The sequence below is a fragment of the Arabidopsis lyrata genome (genome assembly GCF_000004255.2).
Source record: "Arabidopsis lyrata subsp. lyrata unplaced genomic scaffold ARALYscaffold_8, whole genome shotgun sequence".
In the NCBI taxonomy this organism is placed as follows: domain Eukaryota; kingdom Viridiplantae; phylum Streptophyta; class Magnoliopsida; order Brassicales; family Brassicaceae; genus Arabidopsis; species Arabidopsis lyrata.
This window is the reverse complement of record NW_003302548.1, coordinates 21,089,678-21,112,504: the sequence shown is the minus strand read 5'-3', so window position 1 is coordinate 21,112,504 and position 22,827 is coordinate 21,089,678. Positions and strand designations below refer to the sequence as shown.

Here is a 22,827-nt window from a genome sequence, read left to right as displayed (position 1 = left end):
AATTAGGACTTTTTCAATTCAAAATGTTGTTCTTAGATATGACTAATTAAATGCATATTATAATTACATTTAATGTTAATAATCATAATGGCACGTAAATATCTTTTAAATAATGTAAGTTTTACTATTTTCTCTACACAATACCAGTTGTACTTAATATAGATCACCATTTTCTAAAAGCAAGATTAATCTCCAATGGGCCAAATTTCTTAATTAAAAAAAAAACTTAATTATCAAATTTTATGTAATACCGAAAACAGAATAATTTTGTAGCCTGACGATATCCCCAATCCCCATTGGAGAGTGAAAAATGGCAAACCCTAGACAGTGAAAGGACGATTCAATCTTGTTGTTTCAGGCGCAAGCTACTAGTAAGCCTTAACCCTATCCTTTACCTCTTCTCTAGCTCTTTGTTAATTTATCGATTTGCCTTTCTGACTTTTTTTTTTATTTTTTTTGTCATTTTCAAGAAAACGATGGAGCACGATCGAGGGAAACCCTACTCTGTTCTAACGAGAAATGAAATTAGCGTAAAGATGAAGAAACAGATCAATGAAATCTCTGACATCTTCTTCATATCAAAATCCGATGCGACCGTACTTCTTATGTATCTCCGATGGGATTCGCTTCGTGTTTCAGAGCGTTTGGGTGAAAATAAGGAGAAGTTATTGATGGATTCAGGTTTGGAATCAGTTGTGATTGATCCCAATCCAGATTCATCTAGCGAGATTAGCTTGGAGACCGATGTTTATGAGTTTGCTGATGATGATGATGATGATGAAGATTATAACGATGATAATGATGATTTGATCTCCACGCCCTTTTGTTCTCACAAGTTCGACACAACATATTGGAGAGAGTATCTTGAGAAGAACTTTTACTATGTGGAGAAAATCCAAACTGCAATCTCTTGTCCTGATCAAGATTGTCGATCTGCGGTTGGACCGGACACGATTGAGAAACTAACTGTACGTGATCAAGAGATGTACGAGAGGTACATCTTGAGATCTTACATTGAAGGAAACAAGGTATTGATGATCAAACAGTGTCCTGCTCGGGATTGCAATTACGTCATTGAGTTTCATCAGGAGAATGATGATGATGATGAGTATAGTTTAAACGTGGTGTGTCTCTGTGGTCATATCTTCTGTTGGAGATGCAGACTTGAGTCACACAGACCAGTGACCTGCAACAAGGCCTCTGATTGGTTGTCTAGTGCCTCAAGGAAATTATCAGATGAATCATTTAGCCTTTGCTCGACCAAAACCAAGACAGTGACTTGCCCTCATTGCCTTTGTTCTCTGGAGTCTGATACAAAAATGCCTCAGTTCTTGACTTGTGTCTGCAGGTTTCACCAACCTAATGAAAAAATATCTTTCTTTTGCAAATTACATAGAATTGTTCTATTTAAGTCTTGATCCTACTCTTTTGTGTTATCTTGCTTTAGGCTTCGTTTCTGTTCGAGATGTTTGCGGTCAGAGGAAGCCCACAAAATTGAAGCAGTAGACTCTGGATTCTGTGTTAAAACAGAAGTGGGGATTTTATGTGAGGATCGCTGGAACGTGTGTCAGAATTTACTCGAGCAAGCCAAATCCGATCTAGAAGCTTTCGAGGAATCCAACATCAAGAATCCGAGTGACTTATTAAGGGAACAAGACATTATGATTATAAGAGAAGGGTTGATGTTGATTGTTCAATGCAGACGAGTCCTTAAATGGTGTTGTGTGTATGACTATTTCTACACAGAGTATGAGAACTCAAAGAAGGAGTATTTACGATACCTGCAAGCGAATGCGATCGCGGCTCTCCAGAGTTACTCAAACACTTTACAAGAGCAAAAAGATATCGTCCTCACTGCAGCTACTTATGAAGAGTGTAGTTTCTTCAGACATACGATACCCACGGCGACAAGCAACATTGGTAACTACTTTTATGATTTCATCAAAACTTTGCAAGATGGTTTGGTCGATGTGAGGGTGAAGTCATACAACGGTGGGGCGGGTCCTTTATGGTACTGTGATCGCTGCACCTATGCAAACACTTGGCACGATAAGGAGTGTGAGATGTGCTATTATGATAGTGCCTCTCTTGTGGGAGAGCTAAGTGATTTGTCTCTTAACAAGGTTTCTTAAAACCAGAACAAACGATTTAGGAGGCATGAAACTTTCAACTTGAATATTTGACAATTGTTTTGCTCTGTAATAATCGAGACTAGTTTTCTTCATGTTCTTAAACATTTTTGGACAAATAATGTTTTTTTCCCAACTTCACACGTCCTCTTTTGGGAATCTTCACACCACCACCTTGACGCTTCTTCAAGATTTTCCACCACTGCGTTTGCTTGGCATCACTATGCAGCTTCTGATTTTGTTTCTTTGAGTGTTTTCTATGTCTCACCAATCCTTCCACTAGCGCGTGAAAGTGGCCACCTTGATGTTGTTGCTTATGTGTAGTAAGACCTCTGGATTCTGACGTCGTCCGTTTCTTCTCATCTGATTTCTCTTTGTGCTTTTGGTGAAATTTACTCTGCAAATTCTTCCAAGCTGATGGCTTATTCTTGTCGTGGTGGTGATGATGGTGGTGGTGGTGGTGATGATGGTGAAATACTTGTCCTATCTTATTCTTTATCCTTTTAAATCGTCCCATTGCATTTCTTCTCTGTTTTGCAGGTTCTCTTGATGCGTCTCTGTTTGTATGCGGAGGAGAAGAGCTGACTTCAGATTCAGAAGCAGAGTCATCACTCTGTGGTGGATATAATGATTCTGACTCAGACTCGGTGTCATTCTCTGCTTGAGTTTCCCAGTCTGAGCCAGAGCTTGACCCTGTTTCCCCAGAGTATTCTTGGTCAATTGAAACTTCTTCGTCTTCCGACTCAGAACCTGTCCCAGACGGTGTTCGTTCACGCTCTGTTTCAAAAGATTCATCATCCCACGTTTCGGTTTCTTGATACATCAACGTTGGTTTCATACTAGGCATCTTTTGTGACGTTCTGTTTCTTTGACTTGGCTTCTTGAAACCAACAGGTCTCACAGCAAGAGGCGGTAATGGCTGCGGTCGTGACGTGACCCGAACAAACTGATCATTAGAAGGCAAAGGAAGATCAAACAAATAATGGAGTCAGAATCATGAAGATTTTCAGACAGAGTTAAGAAGAAGAAGAGATGCGAGTAATGGAGTCAAACAAATAAACCGATTGCAAATTATAAAATTTTGGTTTCGTGTCTGAAAAGCAACGTTGGTTCGGACATCGTTTGAGTATTCGTTACAAACGACATCGTTTATGTGGTTATGAAAAGGATTTGATTCAAGGCTCAGTGCACATGAGATGAATCAAGTAGTCGACAAAGGAATCAGGTTTGCAGAATGAAAAGGATGATTAAAATCACTGATACAGGTTTGTGGTCTTAACATAGGCCATGGTGGAGACTGTGTGATTGAACATTTCATAGGTGGTGAAGCTTTTGGAGTTTTTTCTGTTGAATTAACAAGCTTGAGGTGTTTTCTTGACTTGTTAAATGGAGTTTTGCTGAGTGGTTACATCAATATATAGGTGTTGAATGCATCATGAAGTGATCGTTGAAAAGTAGAGCTTTATACAAGTCTGTATAGGAGCTGGTTTTCACAACTCTGGTGAACTAAAGATGTGTTGATGGCTCAGGTTTAGCAGTGTGAGTAGTCACAGCTAAAATGCATTGAACATAAGTTACATGCTGAAGGGTAGAGCAAGTTTATGGTGTATTAAACTGCTACATATCAAAGATAAGTGATGACTCTAAGGAGCCTAGACTGAATCCAAGAAAGTAGAATCATGTACTCTCTTTCTCTCAAACCATATGCTGGTGACTATTTGTTGCTTATGCTATCAAGTGGAGATTTGTGAAGATGATAGCTTGTAGCACAAGCCAATTTTAAGTGTAAAACTCACAACCGTTGAAGACTAACCAAAGGTGATATAAATCAAATCTTGGTTGAGTTACTTTTGGACCACATTAATGGGGAAACAGCTATGAAGGAAATTGCCTGGAAGTAGCCTCATATCAGCCATAAGGACATTTTGTCTGTTTGTGTTCAAAAAGGGTTGCAGGTTGCTTTAGCTCAAGGAAGCCCTAGTTAGCTATGTCTATATATAGGTGCTTATGTTCATTAAGAGAGGCCAAGGGAGAAGAGAGAATGTAATAGCACAATGTAGATCTAAGAAGAAGAGTTAGACGAGTGTAGAGATAAGAGAAAACATGTATTAGTATAAGCTTATCATTGTTATTCTTGAAGTATTATAAAGTGATTATAAGTACTAGTGAAGGATATTAGACGGGTCACTTGTAGCTTCTTGTTTGTAATCACCATCTTCTTCATAGTGGAGTTGTGATCTATCGATCCTAATCAGACGTAGCGATTCGTTAATGCCCTGCACCGGGTTAACAAATCCTTTGTGTGCTCCTCTTCTTCCTTCATCTAGCTCTGTTTTATCTTCTGCTTCTTCTCCATACTTTACTTGATCTGTTTCCGTATTTTGGTGTTGATGACAAATGAGATAAAGCTTAAGCCTTTACAGGTTATAAAACCTTAACAGTTCTGTAATATGGTTATTTGATACAATGCTAGCTTAGCAGCTTTTGTAATGGTCTGTAATGGTTATTTGATACAAATACAATGTTAGTTTAAACTTGATGAAAATGCTAGCTTAGCAGCTTTTGCAATGGTCTGTAATGGTTATTTTTTTATATATTGGTACTTCATACAGCTCTAGTTCGGGTTAAAAAAAACTGGAAAAACGGTCTATTTCCCCCCAATAACTATCGCATCATAACAGATGCAGCCCAAACTTTAACCCCGGTTCTAATGTCCCTGAAATGTACCTTTGAGGCCTAGTTCCCCCCGAAACGGAAGTTCACTTCTTATTTCTCTCCTAATCAAATGTTCGAGAGTTAGAACCACACGAATCTGGGTTTAATCGGTTTACTGTATTGAAAACCCAATGCTAAACCGATTAAATGTTTTATTAACCAGAGTAAACCCTAATGTACCAAAATTCAACCCGATTACACTAACTTAACCAAAACCCACCCCGATTTAACCCCAAAATCGAAAACGCAAACCCTAAAATCAGAAACCAAAAAAAGCTCTTCAATCTCCGACGAACCCTAGAGAGATCGAAGCTTCCAATCTCTGCAATCGAAGGATGTCTGTAGTTGTTCGTGACCCCGATATTGGTGATGTCGATCCTGAAGCTGAAGACAGAGACCAATTTCACGTCGAAGAAATGTTGAATGAGTGGAATGACGAACCTCCGATTCGCCATGATGTGTACCCAGAGAGCGATGCTGAAGAGAATGGCGATGGTCCTGAGAGAGTTCATACTCATATCAGGCGAGGCGATGGTCATTTGTACCATAAGCAAACTTTCTTCAGTGGAGTTGCGTTCAAGGAAGCTGTGGTTGATTATGCTCTTAGGACAGGATGCAATCTGAAGCAGTACAGGTATGACAATGATAAAATTGGCTTCAAATGTGTTGGTAACGATGGTAAAGAGGAAGGAGTACGATGTGAATGGCAAGTTTATGCCGCGATTCTTCCTAAAGATAACATGTGGAAGATTAGGAAGTTTGTAGATAACCATAGCTGCATCCCAAATGGGGAGTGTGAGATGTTTAAGGTGCCACAGATAGCTAGGTTATTCGTTGATAAGATTAGGGATAATCCGGAATTCTATATGCCAGCTAAGATTGAAGAAATGATAAAGGAGCAATGGAAGATCAGTGTCACTAGGAATCAATGTCAGGCTGCGAGAAAGAAGGCAAGGCAATGGATTGAGAAGGAGTATGATGAGCAGTTTGCGAGATTAAGAGACTATGCTGCTGAGATTCTTGAGTCAAACCCGGATTCACATGTAGAAGTTGATTGTCTGACCAATGAGGAAGGTAAAGACATGTTCAATAGGTTTTATGTCTGTTTTGATAGCCTAAGAAAGACTTGGAAGGAGAGCTGTAGGCCTCTTCTTGGCATTGATGGCTGCTTTTTGAAGAACAAGGTAAAGGGACAGTTGTTGGTTGCATTAGGTAGGGATGCTAATAATCGCATATATCCTGTGGCATGGGGAGTAGTTAAAGTAGAGAATACTGAGAATTGGGTTTGGTTTGTGAAGAATTTGAAGGAAGATTTAGGATTAGGTGATGGTGAAGGCTACATCATGCTCTCAGATAGGCAAAAGGTATCTTCAGTTTCTTTTGTTTCCTTCTCTTTTTGGTTTTAAATTCTGTGGTATTGATATATTGGTTTGTTCTTGATTTCAGGGTTTGATCAAAAGTGTTCAACTTGAGTTGCCAAACATAGAGCATAGGATGTGTGTTCAGCATATATATGGGAACTTGAAGAAGAATCATGGAAGTAAAACCCGCATGAAGCCACTGTTATGGGATTTAGCTTGGGCTTATAATGAGAAAGATTATAAGCAGAAACTAGAGAGGATCTTCTGCTATGACACAGTTGTCTTCAATGACATCATGAAGACAAATCCAATGAGTTGGTGCAGGGCATTCCAGAAGAGAGGCAACTACTGTGAGGATGTGGACAACAACTTCACTGAGTCTTTCAATGGCTCTTTGAACAAGGCAAGAGAAAAGCCATTTGTGGCTATGTTAGAGGCTATAAGAAGAATGGCTATGGTGAGGATTGCAAAGAGGTCTGTTGAATCTCATACTCACACAGGTAAAGCTTCTGTTTTTTTTTGTATACTTGCTATGAATTTGGGTCTGTTTTGAGATATAAAGCTCTTCAATCTCTTTTTTTTTGCAGGTAGCTGCACTCCTTATGTTGCATTATTTCTGTCTGCTGAACACAAGCTAGCTTCTGAGGCAAAGGTGTCTACAAGCACTAATGGGATGTATGAAGTCAGGCATGGTGCTGATTATCATCGTGTGTGCTTAAAGAGCTACACATGTACATGCCAGAAGTGGCAGATATGTGGCATCCCGTGTGAGCATGCATATGGAGTAATTCTGGACAAGAAGCTTGCACCAGAGGACTACGTGTGTCACTGGTTCAGGACATCTACTTGGAAAAAAAACTACACTGATGGTGTGTGTCCACAGAGAGGTCCTAAGTTTTGGCCTGAGACTAATGCTCCTCCTGTGCATATACCACAGCCACCAGAAGGAGAGAAGGATAAGGAGATGACAAAGAAGGATAAGAAGAGGAAGAAGGGTGTCAATGAGTCTCCTACTAAGAAGGCACCAAAGAACAAGAAAAGGATCATGCATTGTCGTGTCTGTGGGACAGCTGATCACAATGCTAGGCATCACAAGAAAGATAAGGTTTGTTTTGTTTTGTTTTGTTTTGTTTTGTTTTGTGTCCAATTTGACAACATGTGATCTTGTGTTTCAGGGTTCTCAAGATGTTTTCCACTCTTCTCAAGCTGAACCAAGTCAAGGGTCACTCACTCAAGCTTAGTGGAGTAGTAGCTAAGTAGATGTAGGGCACAAATGTGGTTGTCTCTATCTAATTTTCGATCACATATGACTTGTGTATCCCTCTGTTTTCTAAACCTTTTGAATGTTTCTAGGTCTTTTGAATTAATGTCTCTTCGGATGGATGTAGAATGAATGTTTTAAAGAATGTTGGTTTCTCTTAACTTGAATTTGATTGTTTTGTTCTCTGTTATGACCAATTCGTAAAAACACAGAATGACCAAAGCCATTCTCTTTATCCAAACCAACCAATTCTCTTAATACAAGACAACCACCATTCTCTTGATACAAAACAAAAACCATTCTCTTATTACATAATGTCTTGATCATAAATCCAAACTACAAACTCCATTAGCTTAATCATAAATCTAAAGCTAGAACCAAAACACAAACATTCAACCAACACAACAACTACAATGAAGTGATCAATGGTTCATCCGACTAATTTGATGATTCCAATCATGATCATACACCCTATCACAACGACAATCATCATCTTCTTAGTGCTTCCTTTGGCTTCAGACAAAGCATCTTCCACCTTCTCAAATATCTCCTTCTCTATCATCATTTCGACCTTCTCGCAAACGATCTTCTCAATCTCCAAACTCTCTGTCTTAAGCTTTGTAACCTCCTTCTCAAGTTCAACATTCTTTTCTTTCAATGCATCTATCTCATTGAGCAAGGCTTCATCAACCCATTTGAACGTGTGTTCATCGTTCCTTAGCTACAATTTAACATGTCATTGGTCCATTAAGAGAATCTTAAACAAGATACAATACAAAACAATTGAAACAAGCATGAAATTACCCTAAGTTTAGCAGCAACACCACAACGATAGTATCTCCGGCAAGGATTGGAATCGGATTTTGAATTTAGTGCCACAATTTCTTCCCCGCACCAACATCTCTTTGGCACCCCGACGATTCTGCCTCTTCCACGAGGACCTGTAGATCCCGACGAACTCATTGACATATTGCTCATCTTGCAGCAACTCGATTTCTGGGTTAATCAAAATTTTAGAATCTAGGGTTCTTCAATTGTGGAAAAACGATTTCGAATTTGGGGATTTTGATTTTGGGGTTTAAAAGCATTAGTGGGTCGGGTAAAAATATGGAATCGGTTTTTTTTTTGTTAAGTTACGACCAAAATCTGGTTTGGTCTCGGGTCAACGCACCAAACCGACGAAACCCAGACATGGAGACATTTAGATGGTGAACTTCCAATTCGGGGGGAATTAGGCCTCAAAAGTACATTTCAGGGACATTAGAACCGGGGTTAAAGTTTGGGCTGCATCTGTTATGATGCGATAGTTATCGGGGGGAAATAGACCGTTTTTCCAAAAAAACTGAATACGAAGTTTTCAGTTTAGTTTCGGATGTGAAATAAATCTTGATAACCGACCCAAAAAAATCGAGCTTTTTCGAAAAGTTTATATTGCATAATTTTTTTCAAATTGGATTCTCTTGCCACACACACTAGTTTAATAGTTTTGTTTGGCCAGTTTTTGCAGCGTCCGCAATGTACTTTAAAGTGAATCTCAGGATCCTTGCAATAAATACAGCCATCGAGCAATTTACCATAACATCAAGTACACATATCACTTCATAAATTAGTTATAAAACAGCATCAGAATAACAAAACGACACATACATGCGTTTACTCTTAGTCCCATAAATGATCAAACCAAAGATGATCAATCACAGAGTGGATCATCATAACATAATTTGTGAGCTTCCGGCTCCATCTGATGATAGGCTTTCACAAAGCCTACTCCAAAGCCAAGCTGAGCTTTCAGTAAAAGGCAGCCCTTTAGATACAGGCTCGGCTAAGAGAACATTCATACATGACCAATGTAAAGCCTGAAGATTACTGACCGTCTCGTTGTCTTTGAGGTTTTTTGAGAGTACAATCAAATTGGAGTGTGCAGGATTGTCCAGTGCCCAGAAAAGAATGTCCACAAACATCTTATGAACTCTCGCATGAATATACGCCTCAGCAACTACATATCAACAGAGATCTAGATTACATAAGAGACATATGTGTGTAAAAAGAGAGAGATTATATATATTAGGTAAAGGAATTCACTCACCTTCGGGTACGAAATTGATACTGATTCCGGCAGCCTCATATTTATCTATCATTTCTTTGGGGAGGAGGTTTTTCTCATCTTGGTACAACCAGATTGAGACAGGACCATTATAACAACCCTTATCCTTAAGAGCTGATCTGATTTTCTTAGAGATCAAATAAGGATCACCATTAGGGATTGGGAAATCCACCACGTCCCAGAACACACCTGTGTTACCCTCTGCCACCGGAAATCAAATTTCAATACAATCCATTAAAAAAATTTACTATCAAGTACGACAGATCAAATATTAGTTAACAATCAGAGAGATCTTATTATCAAATATAAAGACGAAACAACTTCTAGAGATATAGCGAGATCTTACTGGCGTATATCTCGGCCCAATAAGCACCATCCACATTAGACATGGTTTCGTCGGGATACATGGTTTCGTCGGGAGACATGGTTTCGTCGGGAGACATGGTTCGAGTTTCGACGGAGAGCTACAAAATTAGAGTCTTCTCTCAACAACCCAATAGAGACGTAGACATATGCGGCTGCAGATCTGAAACTTTGTTTATTAGGGTTAGATCTGATAATATCTTATTGGGTGATGAAAAAAAAAAAAAAAAAAACAATTATCTTATTGGGCTGGGCCTCGCAGATATCAGTTTGGTCGTGTTGTGGCGATCTCTGCCTTTTTCATACTTCAACTTTAATTAGTTATGTTCATTTTATATCCGAACTAGATATGGATCCGTGCGTGGTACGAATTACCGGTCAAGACTATAATTTTTTTTTTTTTCCGTCTAAATGATCATATTAAAATGAGGAGAAGTATTCAAATACAAAAGAAACAGAACATGATAACCCAAAACAGAGCATAAACCTTAAACAGAGCCTCACGCTCACAAGAATAAGCAAAAACACTCAAAGCTTTAAACTACATTAACGCCTCTTTTCCTCATCGATACGGGACTGCAACCACACATGACCACCACGAGCTAAGTAGGACTGCTCACGTCCATCCCTCGTGACGCTCGAAGCTATCTCTCGTGCTATCCCATTCGCTTTTGTAGATGATACCTTGAAAATTACTTTACCAAACTGAGGAAGTAAGCGGTGAATTCTGTCAAGATAAGAATGATACCGTGGCCAATTTGGTGAATCAATAATTGCTTCCACTGCAGCATTGCAATCCGACCAAACCTCGATGTTATTCAAATGTAGATCATAAAGACTGTGTAACATCCATAAAAACCCTCTTAATTCAGCGGCAATGCGATTTGAAGCTGGTAAAAACATTTCTCTCGCATGAAAGACTGCATCTCCTTGGTGATTCCTTACAATCCACGTTCCACCACACATGTGAGAATCATTCAACCATGACACATGGATATTACATTTGAGCATCTCAAGCGGAGGTTTAGACCAACGAGAATCAAGTCTAATAACCGTAGCCCTGCCACTTGAAGAATGTGATGGTGCCTCCATTAACTTATTCCACACCTCCGCTTCTTCAAGTGCATGAGTTACAAGAGCATTCAAATCACCTTGAGTCCCAGCGTATTTTATACCATTACGATGCTTCCATATACCCCACAAAAACCAAGGGATCGCCATACGCATATTGAGAGATACTCCATCATTGCTCATTAACTTCAATAAGAATGCTAAGTTGTCATGTAGAGACTATAATTCTTAATATTTTTATTTTATTTTTGTAAGGTTAACTAAAAGTCTATAAATGTTCATATGTTGTATTATTGAATTCTAATAAGTTATTTACATCTATCGGAAGAGTGTGTTACATCTTATAATTTCAATGTAGGCAAGATGAAAATAAAATTATGACAATAAGAAAATATAAAATTATCTACTATACATTTTTGCAGCAGTTTTTGGGGTACCCAAATCGGGTCAAATTTGTTTAATTTTGACCCGGAAATCTTCAATCGGATCTTTCCTTAAATTTTGGCAAAATTAAAAAACGAAAATAATTAATAAAATCTAAAATATATATACTTTCTCAACTAATTACTATATTTAAACGCTTTATTTATGGTATATTCTCCACGATTTTTATAGATAAAGAAATCAAATATGATGATTTAATGATAATATAACAAATTTGCACTAATTTCCTAAAACCTCTCTACCTAATTTAAACATAAATATATGATTCTTATTTCACTTTTATTTGATCTTATATTTATATTATTTTAAATTATTATAAAATATATAAATAGTTAGTAAATTTTAGTTTTTTTTTTTCTGCATATGTTACAATTCAAATTTTTTAAAACGGACATATATTACTCAATCGATGAATAAAAATATGTGTGTAATCTATATTAACATTTTTAAGAACAAATTGAGCATTTAATCATGTCGTTATTTTATTCAGACCCGAAATTGAGTCATTCGGATCTTTCTTTAATTTTTACAATTATCTAAAATGGGACAGTATATCACGGGTGAAATCCTAATTAGTATTTTAAGATACAATTATAAATTGTTTTTACGGGTTGGTCCAAAAACACACACTAATTTAAAAATATACATGGAAACTATTTTAAAGCAACTTTCAAATTAACTCGAATTATATGACATTTAAATAAAAGTGTTATTAAAAAAATAACAAAATGATGTTTAATTTCATTTTAGATTATATGGTTGGACGGGTTTGGGTCAATATTAATACGAGACAATATACCACAGGTGAAATCCTATAAATAACAAATCAAAATACAATTATACAATCTTAAACACTAAACAAAACAAATACAACTTAAATTTTTTTATTTTAGATACAACGCATGTGACCCGCGGTATACAACAAAAAATATTATACACAATAAATTCATCAATTTATAAAAATAAAAAAATCAAATAATTAACCCGCGGTGTACCGCGGGTCATATCCTAGTATAGTTACGTAAACATATGAACAATATATGTATAATATGTAAACATATAGTCTGAGTTACCTAAATATAGATGTTTTTTAAGAAAAGTTTGACGTCATAATAAAATTGTGACAATAAAAGAAGAGAAAATATGAGACCAGAGCCGGCCCTAGCCACAAGCTAGGGAGGCATGTGCTTGTGGCCCCAGATGTAGTTATTAATATATCGGCCCTCCTTTTTCTAAAATTCTCTTATAGCTCAACTGGTTAAATGCTGGCCAGAAGGAAGTGCAAGGTTGAGGGTTCGATTCTCACATTTGTAGTAATGCTTTAACAATTTTTTTGAGAAGAAATTAGGCCTCTCTTTTTTTCTAAGCTTGTGGCCTTCAAAATGTTAGAGCCGGCTCTGTATGAGACCGTCTATATCCATGTCATGTAACTTTACTTGATAATATAAAATATCATCGATAGAAAGAAACAACCTTATAAAAAATTAGAGAATATACACTAAATAACTTAAGACTTAAAAAAATCCATACCAAAAAAGACTTAAAAAAAATTAAGAAAACAACATCAGACTAAACATTATCTATTTGCTACGTGGCTAAACAACTTGTGTTTGCAGGTTTCACCCTAATGAAAAAAAATTATCTTTCTTTTGCAAATTACATAGAATTGATCTATGTAAGTCTTGATCCTACTCTTTTGTGGTATCTTGCTTTAGGCTTCGTTTCTGTTCGAGATGTTTGCGATCGAGGAAGCCCACAAAATTGAAGCAGTAGACTCTGGATTCTGTGTTAAAACAGAAGTGGGGATTTTATGTGACGATCGCTGGGACGTGTGTCAGAATTTACTTGAGCAAGCCAAATCCGATCTAGAAGCTTTCGAGGAATCCAACATCAAGAAACCGAGTTATTTATTAAGGGAGCAAGACATTATGATTATAAGAGAAGGGTTGATGTTGATTGTTCAATGCAGACGAGTCCTTAAATGGTGTTGTTTGTATGACTATTTCCACACAGAGTATGAGATTGAGAACTCGAAGAAGGAGTATCTACGATACCTGCAAGGAAATGCGATCGCGGCTCTCCAGAGTTACTCAAACACTTTACAAGAGCAAAAAGATATCGTCCTCACTGCAGCTACTTATGAAGAGTGTAGTTTCTTCAGACATACGATACCCACGGCGACAAGCAACATTGGTAACTACTTTTATGATTTCATCAAAACTTTGCAAGATGGTTTGGTCGATGTGAGGGTGAAGTCATACAACGGTGGGGCGGGTCCTTTATGGTACTGTGATCGCTGCACCTATGCAAACACTTGGCACGATAAGGAGTGTGAGATGTGCTATTATGATAGTGCCTCTCTTGTGGGAGAGTTAAGTGATTTGTCTCTTAACAAGGTTTCTTAAAACCAGAACAAACGATTTAGGAGGCATGAAACTTTCAACTTGAATATTTGACAATTGTTTTGCTCTGTAATAATCGAGACTAGTTTTCTTCATGTTCTTAAACATTTTTGGACAAATAATGTTTTTTTCCCAACTTCACACGTCCTCTTTTGGGAATCTTCACACCACCACCTTGACGCTTCTTCAAGATTTTCCACCACTGCGTTTGCTTGGCATCACTATGCAGCTTCTGATTTTGTTTCTTTGAGTGTTTTCTATGTCTCACCAATCCTTCCACTAGCGCGTGAAAGTGGCCACCTTGATGTTGTTGCTTATGTGTAGTAAGACCTCTGGATTCTGACGTCGTCCGTTTCTTCTCATCTGATTTCTCTTTGTGCTTTTGGTGAAATTTACTCTGCAAATTCTTCCAAGCTGATGGCTTATTCTTGTCGTGGTGGTGATGATGGTGGTGGTGGTGGTGATGATGGTGAAATACTTGTCCTATCTTATTCTTTATCCTTTTAAATCGTCCCATTACATTTCTTCTCTGTTTTGCAGGTTCTCTTGATGCGTCTCTGTTTGTATGCGGAGGAGAAGAGCTGACTTCAGATTCAGAAGCAGAGTCATCACTCTGTGGTGGATATAATGATTCTGACTCAGACTCGGTGTCATTCTCTGCTTGAGTTTCCCAGTCTGAGCCAGAGCTTGACCCTGTTTCCCCAGAGTATTCTTGGTCAATTGAAACTTCTTCGTCTTCCGACTCAGAACCTGTCCCAGACGGTGTTCGTTCACGCTCTGTTTCAAAAGATTCATCATCCCACGTTTCGGTTTCTTGATACATCAACGTTGGTTTCATACTAGGCATCTTTTGTGACGTTCTGTTTCTTTGACTTGGCTTCTTGAAACCAACAGGTCTCACAGCAAGAGGCGGTAATGGCTGCGGTCGTGACGTGACCCGAACAAACTGATCATTAGAAGGCAAAGGAAGATCATCATGGCTTCGAACTGTTACATCTGCACCACCATTCACACTTCTCTGACTCATTGGCATGAAATTGTTTCTTAAACAAGACATAGAAGCTTGAAAGTTTTTTCTGCGCTCTTCAATGGGAGGAGTTACAGAGGACTTGCAAGACCCTGTTCTATCATCAGAGTCCACACGACTAGAAACAAAGCTTAAAGCGGAAAGCTGTGTATCGATTTGTTCGATTGCATCAGCAACTTCTTCTGTTAAACCATCCTTACTAGGATTGCTTTGAATCTGATCAACTCTCAGATCTCGCCTTAAGGCTCCTTTCACCTCCAATGGTTTACTAATTCGCGTAACCTGAGACGACATTGGAGGTGGCATCGTCACAGAAGAATCCGCCACAGTAGACGGCTTTGCACTGTGTAAATCCGTTCTAGGAAACAAACCTAATTGTGTTGCAAGTATCTGTAACAAAATTCAAAATTATAGTAACCAAATTTCAGAAACGTGAAACATGTGAAAACAGAGTATTTTTACTCAAGATAGAAAACTGACGGTTACAGACCTTTGATTGTGTAACGAAAAGTTCATGGGAAGCAAAATCGAGCAATCTCTTTAATAGAAACTGAGTGTTCTCATCCAACTGCGCATTGAGGAATCCAAATGTTAGATTCTGAGGTTGAAGATGAGAATTCACAGAGAAATTAAACTCACCAGATATGGTTCGGGTATGGATTCGTTTCTTGCATTTAAATCGAGAAGACAGTATAGTCTTCTCAGGGATTGAAGATTACGCTCTACGTTATCGGGCTCCATCATAAAAGTATTTCAGAAAAACGAAGAAGAAGAAGATTTTCAGACAGAGTTAAGAAGAAGAAGAGATGCGAGTAATGGAGTCAAACAAATAAACCGATTGCAAATTATAAAATTTTGGTTTCGTGTCTGAAAAGCAACGTTGGTTCGGACATCGTTTGAGTATTCGTTACAAACGACATCGTTTATGTGGTTATTTTCCATTTTCTTTGACCGATTTTTTTTTTTTTGTTTGAAACAGATCTTTGACCGATTGTTCGTTCGTTTAATTACAATTTACAAGGTCCTCATGGACAGAAAAACTTGATGATAGACGTTTTCTAGAGTTACAATTTAAATTAAGTTTTTGCTCATAGTAAAAAAATGCTTACCAAAATCTTTGAAATTCTAATTCACTCTTCAAGTCTATCTAAACTATTTTAACACACCCCGATCGAAGAAAGCAGCGATATTTCCATATGCCCTCGCAAATCACGTCCAATCTCGCTCTCTCTTTCTTATAGACTTCTTTCATGAAAAATAACAATCAATCACTATCTAGGAATCAAAACTTTGTTTATGTTTTAAGAATAATAATATATAACACAAATTAAAATGATTGTTTCCAATTACATGAAATAGCATTTTCAACTTGACGAGACTTTGATAATGAGGAAAAACCATCCTTTCTAGTATATCATTCATTCACGTGCAAAGGTTTCTTTTGTTCTTTGGTTTAACCTTTACTTTTCTCTTCCTTTTTCACCTCAGTTAATATATGTCAATGGTTTTACTGAAAGGTTGGAAAAAATTATACACTGAACTCAAAGATGTGAAAATGGAGCATTTCACTCTCTACAAGTTTTACTCTCTCAATCTTATTTATATCCTCCAAGATGCCTAAACAGATTGTTGTTTCAAAGTTAATAATATTAGATGTTAAAGAATCAGTAAATAAAATGCTTCAGAAAGTGAATCAAAACAAGATTTGCATGCATATATCCAGATTTCTTTGGTTTTATGTTTCTAGCAAAAACAACAGCTACAAAAAAAAAAAAAAAAAGCAGCTACAAACTCTGCGTGCAAATAAAAACAGGTTCGAAACCCTTGTAAAGTTCAAAGTAATTAAATAGGGAAACAGTGAAACATAGGGTAAATAAACAGTGGGTAGAGACATAATTCTAGCTATTTAAAGATCGTTTCTTAATGAGATTATATAAGAATTAACACTGTAACATATGGTTGATAAATGATTCTACATGGACCAAAAAGCTTCTGAAACGTAGGTTTTCAATAGCATGAGAAGTGATATAAAATGTGAAAAGTTTTTGAGAAAAATGCGATAAAATAGGTTGAGGGGAATGAAGCCTGGTCCGAGAATCATTTAGAGTTTTGTGTTTTGGTAACGAATTACTCTCCATGACCTCGAGCCAAACAACATTCCTCTAAACCCTAAATCGCTTCCGAATAAGAAGAAGATGAAGAAGACAAGAATGTGAGCAACAACTTTATGTAAGAGAAAAGAAGAAGAAGAAGGAAGCATGTGACAGGGCTAAAAGACCCAAGTAGTTTCTTCTATTTATAGAGAGGACAAAAGATCTAAGCCCTAGATTTTTCTTTTGCATTTTCTTACATTGATTTAGTAACTTTGGTTTAATAGTTTTTGGTTAATTTTGGTTATAGTCTTCATATAGTGTGTGTAGGGTTACCTAAAAATAGAATTTTACAGTGTAGTCGAGACTCGAGAGTGGTAAAATCCGACATACTCCGACTTAGTACATTCAAAGTTCAAACCATTTCCATGATTTAATTCAGTCTTCTTTTTAGAAAAATATCTACATTTGTCTTTAATTGTTTCTTGTGTATATTTAATTTCAGTCATTTCCGAGGCCAACAGCAATCTTCCTCTTATTTAAAATCTCTCTGTCAAGTCTCCAAAAGCTTTTATCAGAAAGAAAAAAAAAGTCTCCAAAAGCCAAAACTATATTTGCACATGTTGTAATACTAATACAGTCCAAGTAATTAGTTTGGACATTTTTGTTGTAGTTTCTAGACCAAATATTATTGATTTCTATTGCAAAAGTTACATGCTATATAGTATATACTATAGGATCATTTTTTTTTTCTTCTGAATGTGCATATATGTCTAATGGTATATATATATATATATATATATATATATATATATTTGCACAGTAGTAAATGTGCATATATGTCTAATGGTATTGAATTGAAGACAAGTACCTTCGTCTCGATTTATTATTACCTTATTATTACCTTATTATTACTTTTGGCTCCACCTCAACGACTTACTAAATTTTTGTCTTTTTTAGTTATAAATTAAAGTAGTTGTATGATTTTACATTTATGAGATTTTTTGACCAATTCATGTATATTACTGGTAGAGAAGATTTTGCGATGCTATAGGTTTTTTACTACTTACTAGTAATAAAATTCATGTATACTAATATGAATCATGTTGTCTACCATTTGGAATCATCCCATTTTTTCATATGATACATTTTTTTTTTCTTTTCAACATGTTAATATGCATACATATAGCTTGTAACGTTGTCTCCCTATTGATTGCATATTCAATAAAATTTTGCTTATAATGTTTATTTTTATTTTTTTGGGGGACCCTTTTGTTATTTAGGGTACGTCTGAGAGGCTCAGGAGAAATACCGAAGAACACGTCACAACAAACCAAAGAGATAGAAAAGGAAATAAAGATCTGGATCGTTCATTCATAGTTGAATCGGACGATGAAGAAGAAAGTTACCTGGGAACCGGACATGTCGGTGTCAGCGGAAACCAAGCACCAAGAACCGAGAAAAACAGCCCGGTTTACGAGGAAGTTAGAAAGGAGTTCTCTTTTTCACTGACCGCTTACGTCTGTCTCCGGTCCCATTCCTTGCCTCATCTTCATTTAACGCTCACAAAGTACACAACACCAAAATTAACAATTTGTTGTGTTTTAATATCAGAGGATCTAGGGTTTAAGAATAAATCCTAATCCATGAAAGTTCTGTTGTTATGAATCTCAACTCTGAATCCCTGTCATAACAAAAAAAAATCTATATTTGTTTTGTTCTGTTCTGTCACTGTATTATCCCTTCCAATATAATCACTAGACTAATAATTTCTCGTGATAGATAGTTAGTGGAAATTGGATTGAAAATACATCATTTAGAAATTACAATCTATGATAACTTAAGATGTTGGTAGGAACAAGAAAACTTAACGTAAGTTTAGCCATAAACATCACCTTATATAATCTAGCAATGTCACAAGTGGGGCAAAGATGTGAGAATGAAAATTTGAAGATAAAATTGAAAAACCGGCTAAAATGTTAAGGACTGAGTTCAAAACTAATATAATTTATACGGACACAATATGAAACGACGACGTAGCGTCCTTTCTAAAACCAATGCAAGTAAAAAACAGAGCAAATAGTGTCACAATAACAACCATGATCATCATTATCATACGACAATAACCAATTCATATATACAAACCACAACTAGTTATATGTTATGTATATCATATCATCTATTACACAAATCAACGTTGTGCTTTGCTTCGTTTTTCCCACCTGTTTCAATACAATTAGCCTCTTAAAATACTTTCTATGTTTATCTTTTGTAACGCAAGTTTGATTTCATAGATATATCTCTCTCTATTTCTTCTTCATCTTGCTGCCGATAATCGGATAGATTCTTGATCAACGGTGGTTTCTTCTTCATCCCATGTAGCTGGTAAAGTCGGAAGCAACAATGCTTCTTTGTTCCTAACTTCTTCAAGTTGTTCCCATTCAGTCCATTTCTCAGCCAAACCACCAGTCCCTTGAAGCATTTTAACAACTTCAGACATCGCTGGTCTATCTTCTGGTGAGCCTTGCGTGCAGAGAAGAGCCACTTGAACAATGGTTTCAACTTCTTTAGAGTCATATGTAGTCAAATTGCTATCAACAATGTCTCTGAGTCTCTGTTCTCTAAGCAACTTCTTTATCTGTTTCATACAAATCCAACAACTAAAGATTAGTTTTTAAGTCTTTTCAGACAGAAGAAAGCTTGTAAAAGAAGTCATGTCTTACGTGATCAAGCAAGAGAATATTTTCCTCTTCTTCTAAGCGTGAAAAATCGATTGCACGCTGACCAGTAACGAGCTCAAGAAGCGTTATACCGTAACCAAAAACATCAGTCTTTTCCGATGATTTTCCCGTGCAGAGATACTCTGGCGCAATGTGACCCATTGTTCCTCGGACTTGAGTTGTGACATGAGTCAGTGATGTGTCCACAAGCTTAGCTAAACCGAAATCTCCAAGAACAGGCTCAAAATTGTTGTCTAAAAGTATGTTTGCAGCCTTGAGATCGCGGTGTATGATCTTCGGATTACAATGTTCGTGTAGATACTCTAAACCATGAGCTGAACCGAAAGCTACACGCTTCCTTGTTGGCCAATCTAATCCTTCCTCTCCCGCTTTCAAATCTACAATGTCACATGCACAAAGACATTACACAATCTGTGATATTTGGTTGAAAGAGTTATAGAGAAAATAAGGTATAAATACCTCTTAGTCGATATGCGACACTAAGATTTTCCATGTATGGATAAACAAGGATTCTCTCGGAGGAAGTTGTGCAGAAGCCAATAAGGCGTAAGAGATTCTTATGAACCGCAACGCTTATGAGCTGAATCTCTCTTTGGAAAGCAGCTTCTCCTCCAGGACTGAAGTAATCCGCAAGGCGTTTCACTGCAACTTTTGTTTTGTCTGGAAGCAAACCTCTGTACACTTTACCAAATCCTCCTTGTCCGATCAAATTGCTCTCGTTGAAACTATCTGTTGCGAGCTGGATTTCGCGCAATGAGAATCTTCTTAGCTGTCCAAAGGAAATCTTCCTGTCATCTTCACCTGCATTTTCAAGGAAAAAGGATTTTGGATCAAGAGTTCATAATGATCTAATGAGATGTTTGATTATAAATATATGTAAGTTTTTACCAGCTACATCGAAAAAGATGTCGTATTTGGTTTGGCGGACGCGATGGTGATGATACATAACCATTGCTCCAAGGAATAAGATTATAGAAGCAACACAACTTGCAGTCAAAGTAATGTCTCTCAGCTTCTTCTTGGAGGATGTGACTGAACATAAAGTTACTAAGTTAAATCTGCTCTATTTGTATGTGTATTGGATGAAGAAGACAGAACTAAGAACCTGGTAGACGAGAACTTGAAGAGCAAGGCTGATTCAAACTTTTACCACATATGAGCTGAGTGCCTGAAAAACTGAAGAAAAATCACAAAATGTGATTACAGTACTGACAAGTCACTGTGACTAGTTTGGTAGATTTAAATGAGAAAATGAGATTTTTTACTCGAATGTTGGTATTGAGAAGAATTGTGTTGGGATGCTTCCTGTTAAATTATTGGATGAGAGATCCCTGTGAATCAAATTTTATTGTTTGATCTTAGCCAAAAGATCTCAGAGTCACATTTCAAAGATGCTTAATAAGAGAGTTTTCGAGTGGACTTACAAGTGCTTTAGATTCGAGAGCTGACTCCAGCTTGCGGGTATTGAGCCGCTGAAACTGTTCATTGATAGGTTTAAAGTCTGTAGATTAACCATGTTCCCAAGAGACTCTGGTAAGGCACCAGATAAACTATTGTTCTGTAACTCTCTGCATCAAGAACAATATTATGAATAATCGAACCGATAAAGAAACTTGTATTGGAAATGGTTTATGAGAAATCTTACAAGGTAACCAAGAACTTCAGTTTTGTAATAGCTGGAGATAGTGTTCCTGTGAATCCATTTGAGGCAAGATTTCTACAGGTTGATACAAAACAAGTTTTCAACATAATGCGAAATCTCGGTAACTAGAACTTGAGATGCAGGGCCGTCCCTGATGATCTTAAGAGTACTTACAGAGCCACAACACTCTGGCCTCTGCAGGTAACATAAGACCAACTATAGCAAGGGCTCACGAAATCGCGTGTCCATTTCAGACGATTGCTCGAATCATTAAGAGAATCTCTGAGCTGCAACAAAGCTCCCCCTAGCAATTAAACAAGAATTAAACCAGTTAATACCATGAGATCATTGATTCATTTACAAAGGCTATTTATATATAGACCTTCGATATCTGGTTGAGTTGTTGAAGAAGTGACTCCCACAAAAGCTAAGGCCATGAAGCATTGTAAGATCAATTTCTGATTGTTCCATCTAAAGCAATTTCTGTGAATGAATCCTCTTCGAGTTCCTAGAGGATCACGAAAACTTCCACCATTCCCTGCAGCTTTTAAGATATTTTAAGAACTGTCATATATTCTAAATCAATCAAACTCGCTTCTTTTCTGCTGTAGAATCTATAGTCTAAATTGTATCAAACATAATAAAAAGTTAACTTATTATACAAGAAACACATAACTGGTGTGATCAAACTATGTTAACTAAATATAAGAAAGCAAATAAAAGAAAAGACCGATTTGTGTGTCTAATTATGTCTTAAAAACGAACAGCTTTGATTGTTTTTGATGTGAAACATTGTCAGATCAATCCATAACTTCTCCATCAGAGCTCATTTGAACCCAAAACATTAAGAAAATGAAAGCTTGTAAGCATCAAGAACAAGAAAATTTATAACTCTGTCTTTGACTCTTTGCTTTGATGATCAAAACCTCTCTTGTTTCACCTAGATATGTATCAAATATTTTGTAACTTGAAACTAAAAGAAACAATAAAGTTTAGTAAAATAAACAAAAACCAAGAAACCTAAATAATATACAATGGGAAAAAATAGGCATTAAAGTATAAGTAAAACAAAGCTTTTAGTTGTAAGTACCTGAGTGAGCCATAGAGAAGCTGAAACACTCTAAACACAAGAGAACAAAAACATGGGTTGAAGAGAGAAATGGAGGATTTGTATAATAATGAAGCAAATAAAAGCAACAATAATGTAAAATCATCTAAAGAAAGATGACTCTTTTAGAAGTTAGTGCCTTTAAAGGACCCACAAAAGGTATTTTTCATATTTATATCTCTATGATGTAAAAAGAAGAAGAAGAAATGCTGCTTTGAGGGAAAGAGAATCCCACTAAGTTGAAACATCTTTGATTTCTTAATGGAGGTGTTTTTTTCCATCTTCTTTTGCTTCTTTATTTTGGGTGAGATCTCTTTTGCAAGTGTGTGACTTGGATGTGATTGGGGCTAAAAAGGATATCAATTTTAA

The 22,827-nt window shown here is 36.8% G+C and overlaps 7 protein-coding genes across 9 annotated transcripts; 3 read left to right on the top strand and 4 right to left on the bottom strand.

Moving 5' to 3' along the window:
• Positions 1-215: 215 nt before the first annotated feature.
• LOC9300940 (probable E3 ubiquitin-protein ligase ARI14) lies at positions 216-2,248 on the top strand. Its single transcript, XM_021014110.1, has 3 exons — positions 216-371; positions 471-1,348; positions 1,448-2,248. The coding sequence occupies exons 2-3, from the start codon at positions 477-479 to the stop codon at positions 2,130-2,132; spliced, it is 1,557 nt and encodes a 518-aa protein (XP_020869769.1). The 5' UTR covers positions 216-371; positions 471-476; the 3' UTR covers positions 2,133-2,248.
• Positions 2,060-10,122, bottom strand: LOC110225166 (histone-lysine N-methyltransferase set1-like). 2 transcript variants are annotated; one of them, XM_021014161.1, is made up of 4 exons: positions 9,917-10,122; positions 9,553-9,771; positions 9,338-9,462; positions 2,060-3,075 (listed from the first exon to the last, which is right to left on the bottom strand). In XM_021014161.1, exons 1-4 carry the CDS (start codon positions 10,011-10,013, stop codon positions 2,230-2,232), a joined length of 1,287 nt encoding a protein of 428 aa, XP_020869820.1. In that variant the 5' UTR covers positions 10,014-10,122; the 3' UTR covers positions 2,060-2,229. The 2 variants fall into 2 exon arrangements, with proteins under 2 accessions (XP_020869820.1, XP_020869826.1); XM_021014167.1 differs by lacking the exon at positions 2,060-3,075 and adding an exon at positions 7,746-8,187 and having other exon boundaries at positions 9,917-10,118.
• On the top strand, positions 5,083-7,656 carry LOC110225172. The gene is made up of 2 exons (XM_021014197.1): positions 5,083-6,705; positions 6,793-7,656. The coding sequence occupies exon 1, from the start codon at positions 5,180-5,182 to the stop codon at positions 6,248-6,250; it is 1,071 nt and encodes a 356-aa protein (XP_020869856.1). The 5' UTR covers positions 5,083-5,179; the 3' UTR covers positions 6,251-6,705; positions 6,793-7,656.
• A 357-nt stretch (positions 10,123-10,479) lies between the features above and the next one.
• Positions 10,480-11,187, bottom strand: LOC110225813. The gene has a single exon (XM_021015825.1). It carries the CDS (start codon positions 11,185-11,187, stop codon positions 10,480-10,482), a length of 708 nt encoding a protein of 235 aa, XP_020871484.1.
• A 1,994-nt stretch (positions 11,188-13,181) lies between these two features.
• On the top strand, positions 13,182-13,853 carry LOC110225812 (probable E3 ubiquitin-protein ligase ARI14). The gene has a single exon (XM_021015824.1). The coding sequence runs from the start codon at positions 13,182-13,184 to the stop codon at positions 13,851-13,853; it is 672 nt and encodes a 223-aa protein (XP_020871483.1).
• LOC9300939 lies at positions 13,781-15,776 on the bottom strand. Its single transcript, XM_021014133.1, has 3 exons — positions 15,517-15,776; positions 15,368-15,445; positions 13,781-15,267 (listed from the first exon to the last, which is right to left on the bottom strand). The coding sequence occupies exons 1-3, from the start codon at positions 15,619-15,621 to the stop codon at positions 13,951-13,953; spliced, it is 1,500 nt and encodes a 499-aa protein (XP_020869792.1). The 5' UTR covers positions 15,622-15,776; the 3' UTR covers positions 13,781-13,950.
• A 3,271-nt stretch (positions 15,777-19,047) lies between these two features.
• LOC9302644 (probable LRR receptor-like serine/threonine-protein kinase At5g63710) lies at positions 19,048-22,546 on the bottom strand. 2 transcript variants are annotated; one of them, XM_021014053.1, is made up of 11 exons: positions 22,441-22,546; positions 21,733-21,894; positions 21,525-21,654; positions 21,354-21,425; positions 21,133-21,276; positions 20,974-21,039; positions 20,814-20,884; positions 20,597-20,740; positions 20,168-20,509; positions 19,691-20,085; positions 19,048-19,605 (listed from the first exon to the last, which is right to left on the bottom strand). In XM_021014053.1, the coding sequence occupies exons 1-11, from the start codon at positions 22,451-22,453 to the stop codon at positions 19,285-19,287; spliced, it is 1,860 nt and encodes a 619-aa protein (XP_020869712.1). In that variant the 5' UTR covers positions 22,454-22,546; the 3' UTR covers positions 19,048-19,284. The 2 variants fall into 2 exon arrangements, with proteins under 2 accessions (XP_020869712.1, XP_020869718.1); XM_021014059.1 differs by having other exon boundaries at positions 21,733-21,888; positions 22,441-22,545.
• Between the last annotated feature and the right edge of the window lie 281 nt (positions 22,547-22,827).

What these genes read in the sequence shown, in the direction of transcription:
- LOC110225812 (XM_021015824.1), top strand. Translation starts at nt 13,182, where the DNA reads ATGTTTGCGATCGAGGAAGCCCACAAAATTGAAGCAGTAGACTCTGGA.
- LOC110225172 (XM_021014197.1), top strand. Translation starts at nt 5,180, where the DNA reads ATGTCTGTAGTTGTTCGTGACCCCGATATTGGTGATGTCGATCCTGAA.
- LOC9300939 (XM_021014133.1), bottom strand. Translation starts at nt 15,621, where the DNA reads ATGATGGAGCCCGATAACGTAGAGCGTAATCTTCAATCCCTGAGAAGA. An exon ending in CCATACCCGAACCATATCTG is followed by an intron (nt 15,446 to 15,516) that starts GTGAGTTTAATT and finishes CTCAATGCGCAG; the next exon opens with TTGGATGAGAACACTCAGTT. An exon ending in TTTTCGTTACACAATCAAAG is followed by an intron (nt 15,268 to 15,367) that starts GTCTGTAACCGT and finishes ATTTTGTTACAG; the next exon opens with ATACTTGCAACACAATTAGG.
- LOC9300940 (XM_021014110.1), top strand. Translation starts at nt 477, where the DNA reads ATGGAGCACGATCGAGGGAAACCCTACTCTGTTCTAACGAGAAATGAA. An exon ending in TTCTTGACTTGTGTCTGCAG is followed by an intron (nt 1,349 to 1,447) that starts GTTTCACCAACC and finishes ATCTTGCTTTAG; the next exon opens with GCTTCGTTTCTGTTCGAGAT.
- LOC110225166 (XM_021014161.1), bottom strand. Translation starts at nt 10,013, where the DNA reads ATGTCTCCCGACGAAACCATGTCTCCCGACGAAACCATGTATCCCGAC. An exon ending in TTGGGCCGAGATATACGCCA is followed by an intron (nt 9,772 to 9,916) that starts GTAAGATCTCGC and finishes TTCCGGTGGCAG; the next exon opens with AGGGTAACACAGGTGTGTTC. An exon ending in TATCAATTTCGTACCCGAAG is followed by an intron (nt 9,463 to 9,552) that starts GTGAGTGAATTC and finishes GTTGATATGTAG; the next exon opens with TTGCTGAGGCGTATATTCAT.
- LOC110225813 (XM_021015825.1), bottom strand. Translation starts at nt 11,187, where the DNA reads ATGAGCAATGATGGAGTATCTCTCAATATGCGTATGGCGATCCCTTGG.
- LOC9302644 (XM_021014053.1), bottom strand. An exon ending in TTCTCAATACCAACATTCGA is followed by an intron (nt 20,885 to 20,973) that starts GTAAAAAATCTC and finishes ATTTTTCTTCAG; the next exon opens with TTTTTCAGGCACTCAGCTCA. An exon ending in ATATTCTCTTGCTTGATCAC is followed by an intron (nt 19,606 to 19,690) that starts GTAAGACATGAC and finishes TGTATGAAACAG; the next exon opens with ATAAAGAAGTTGCTTAGAGA.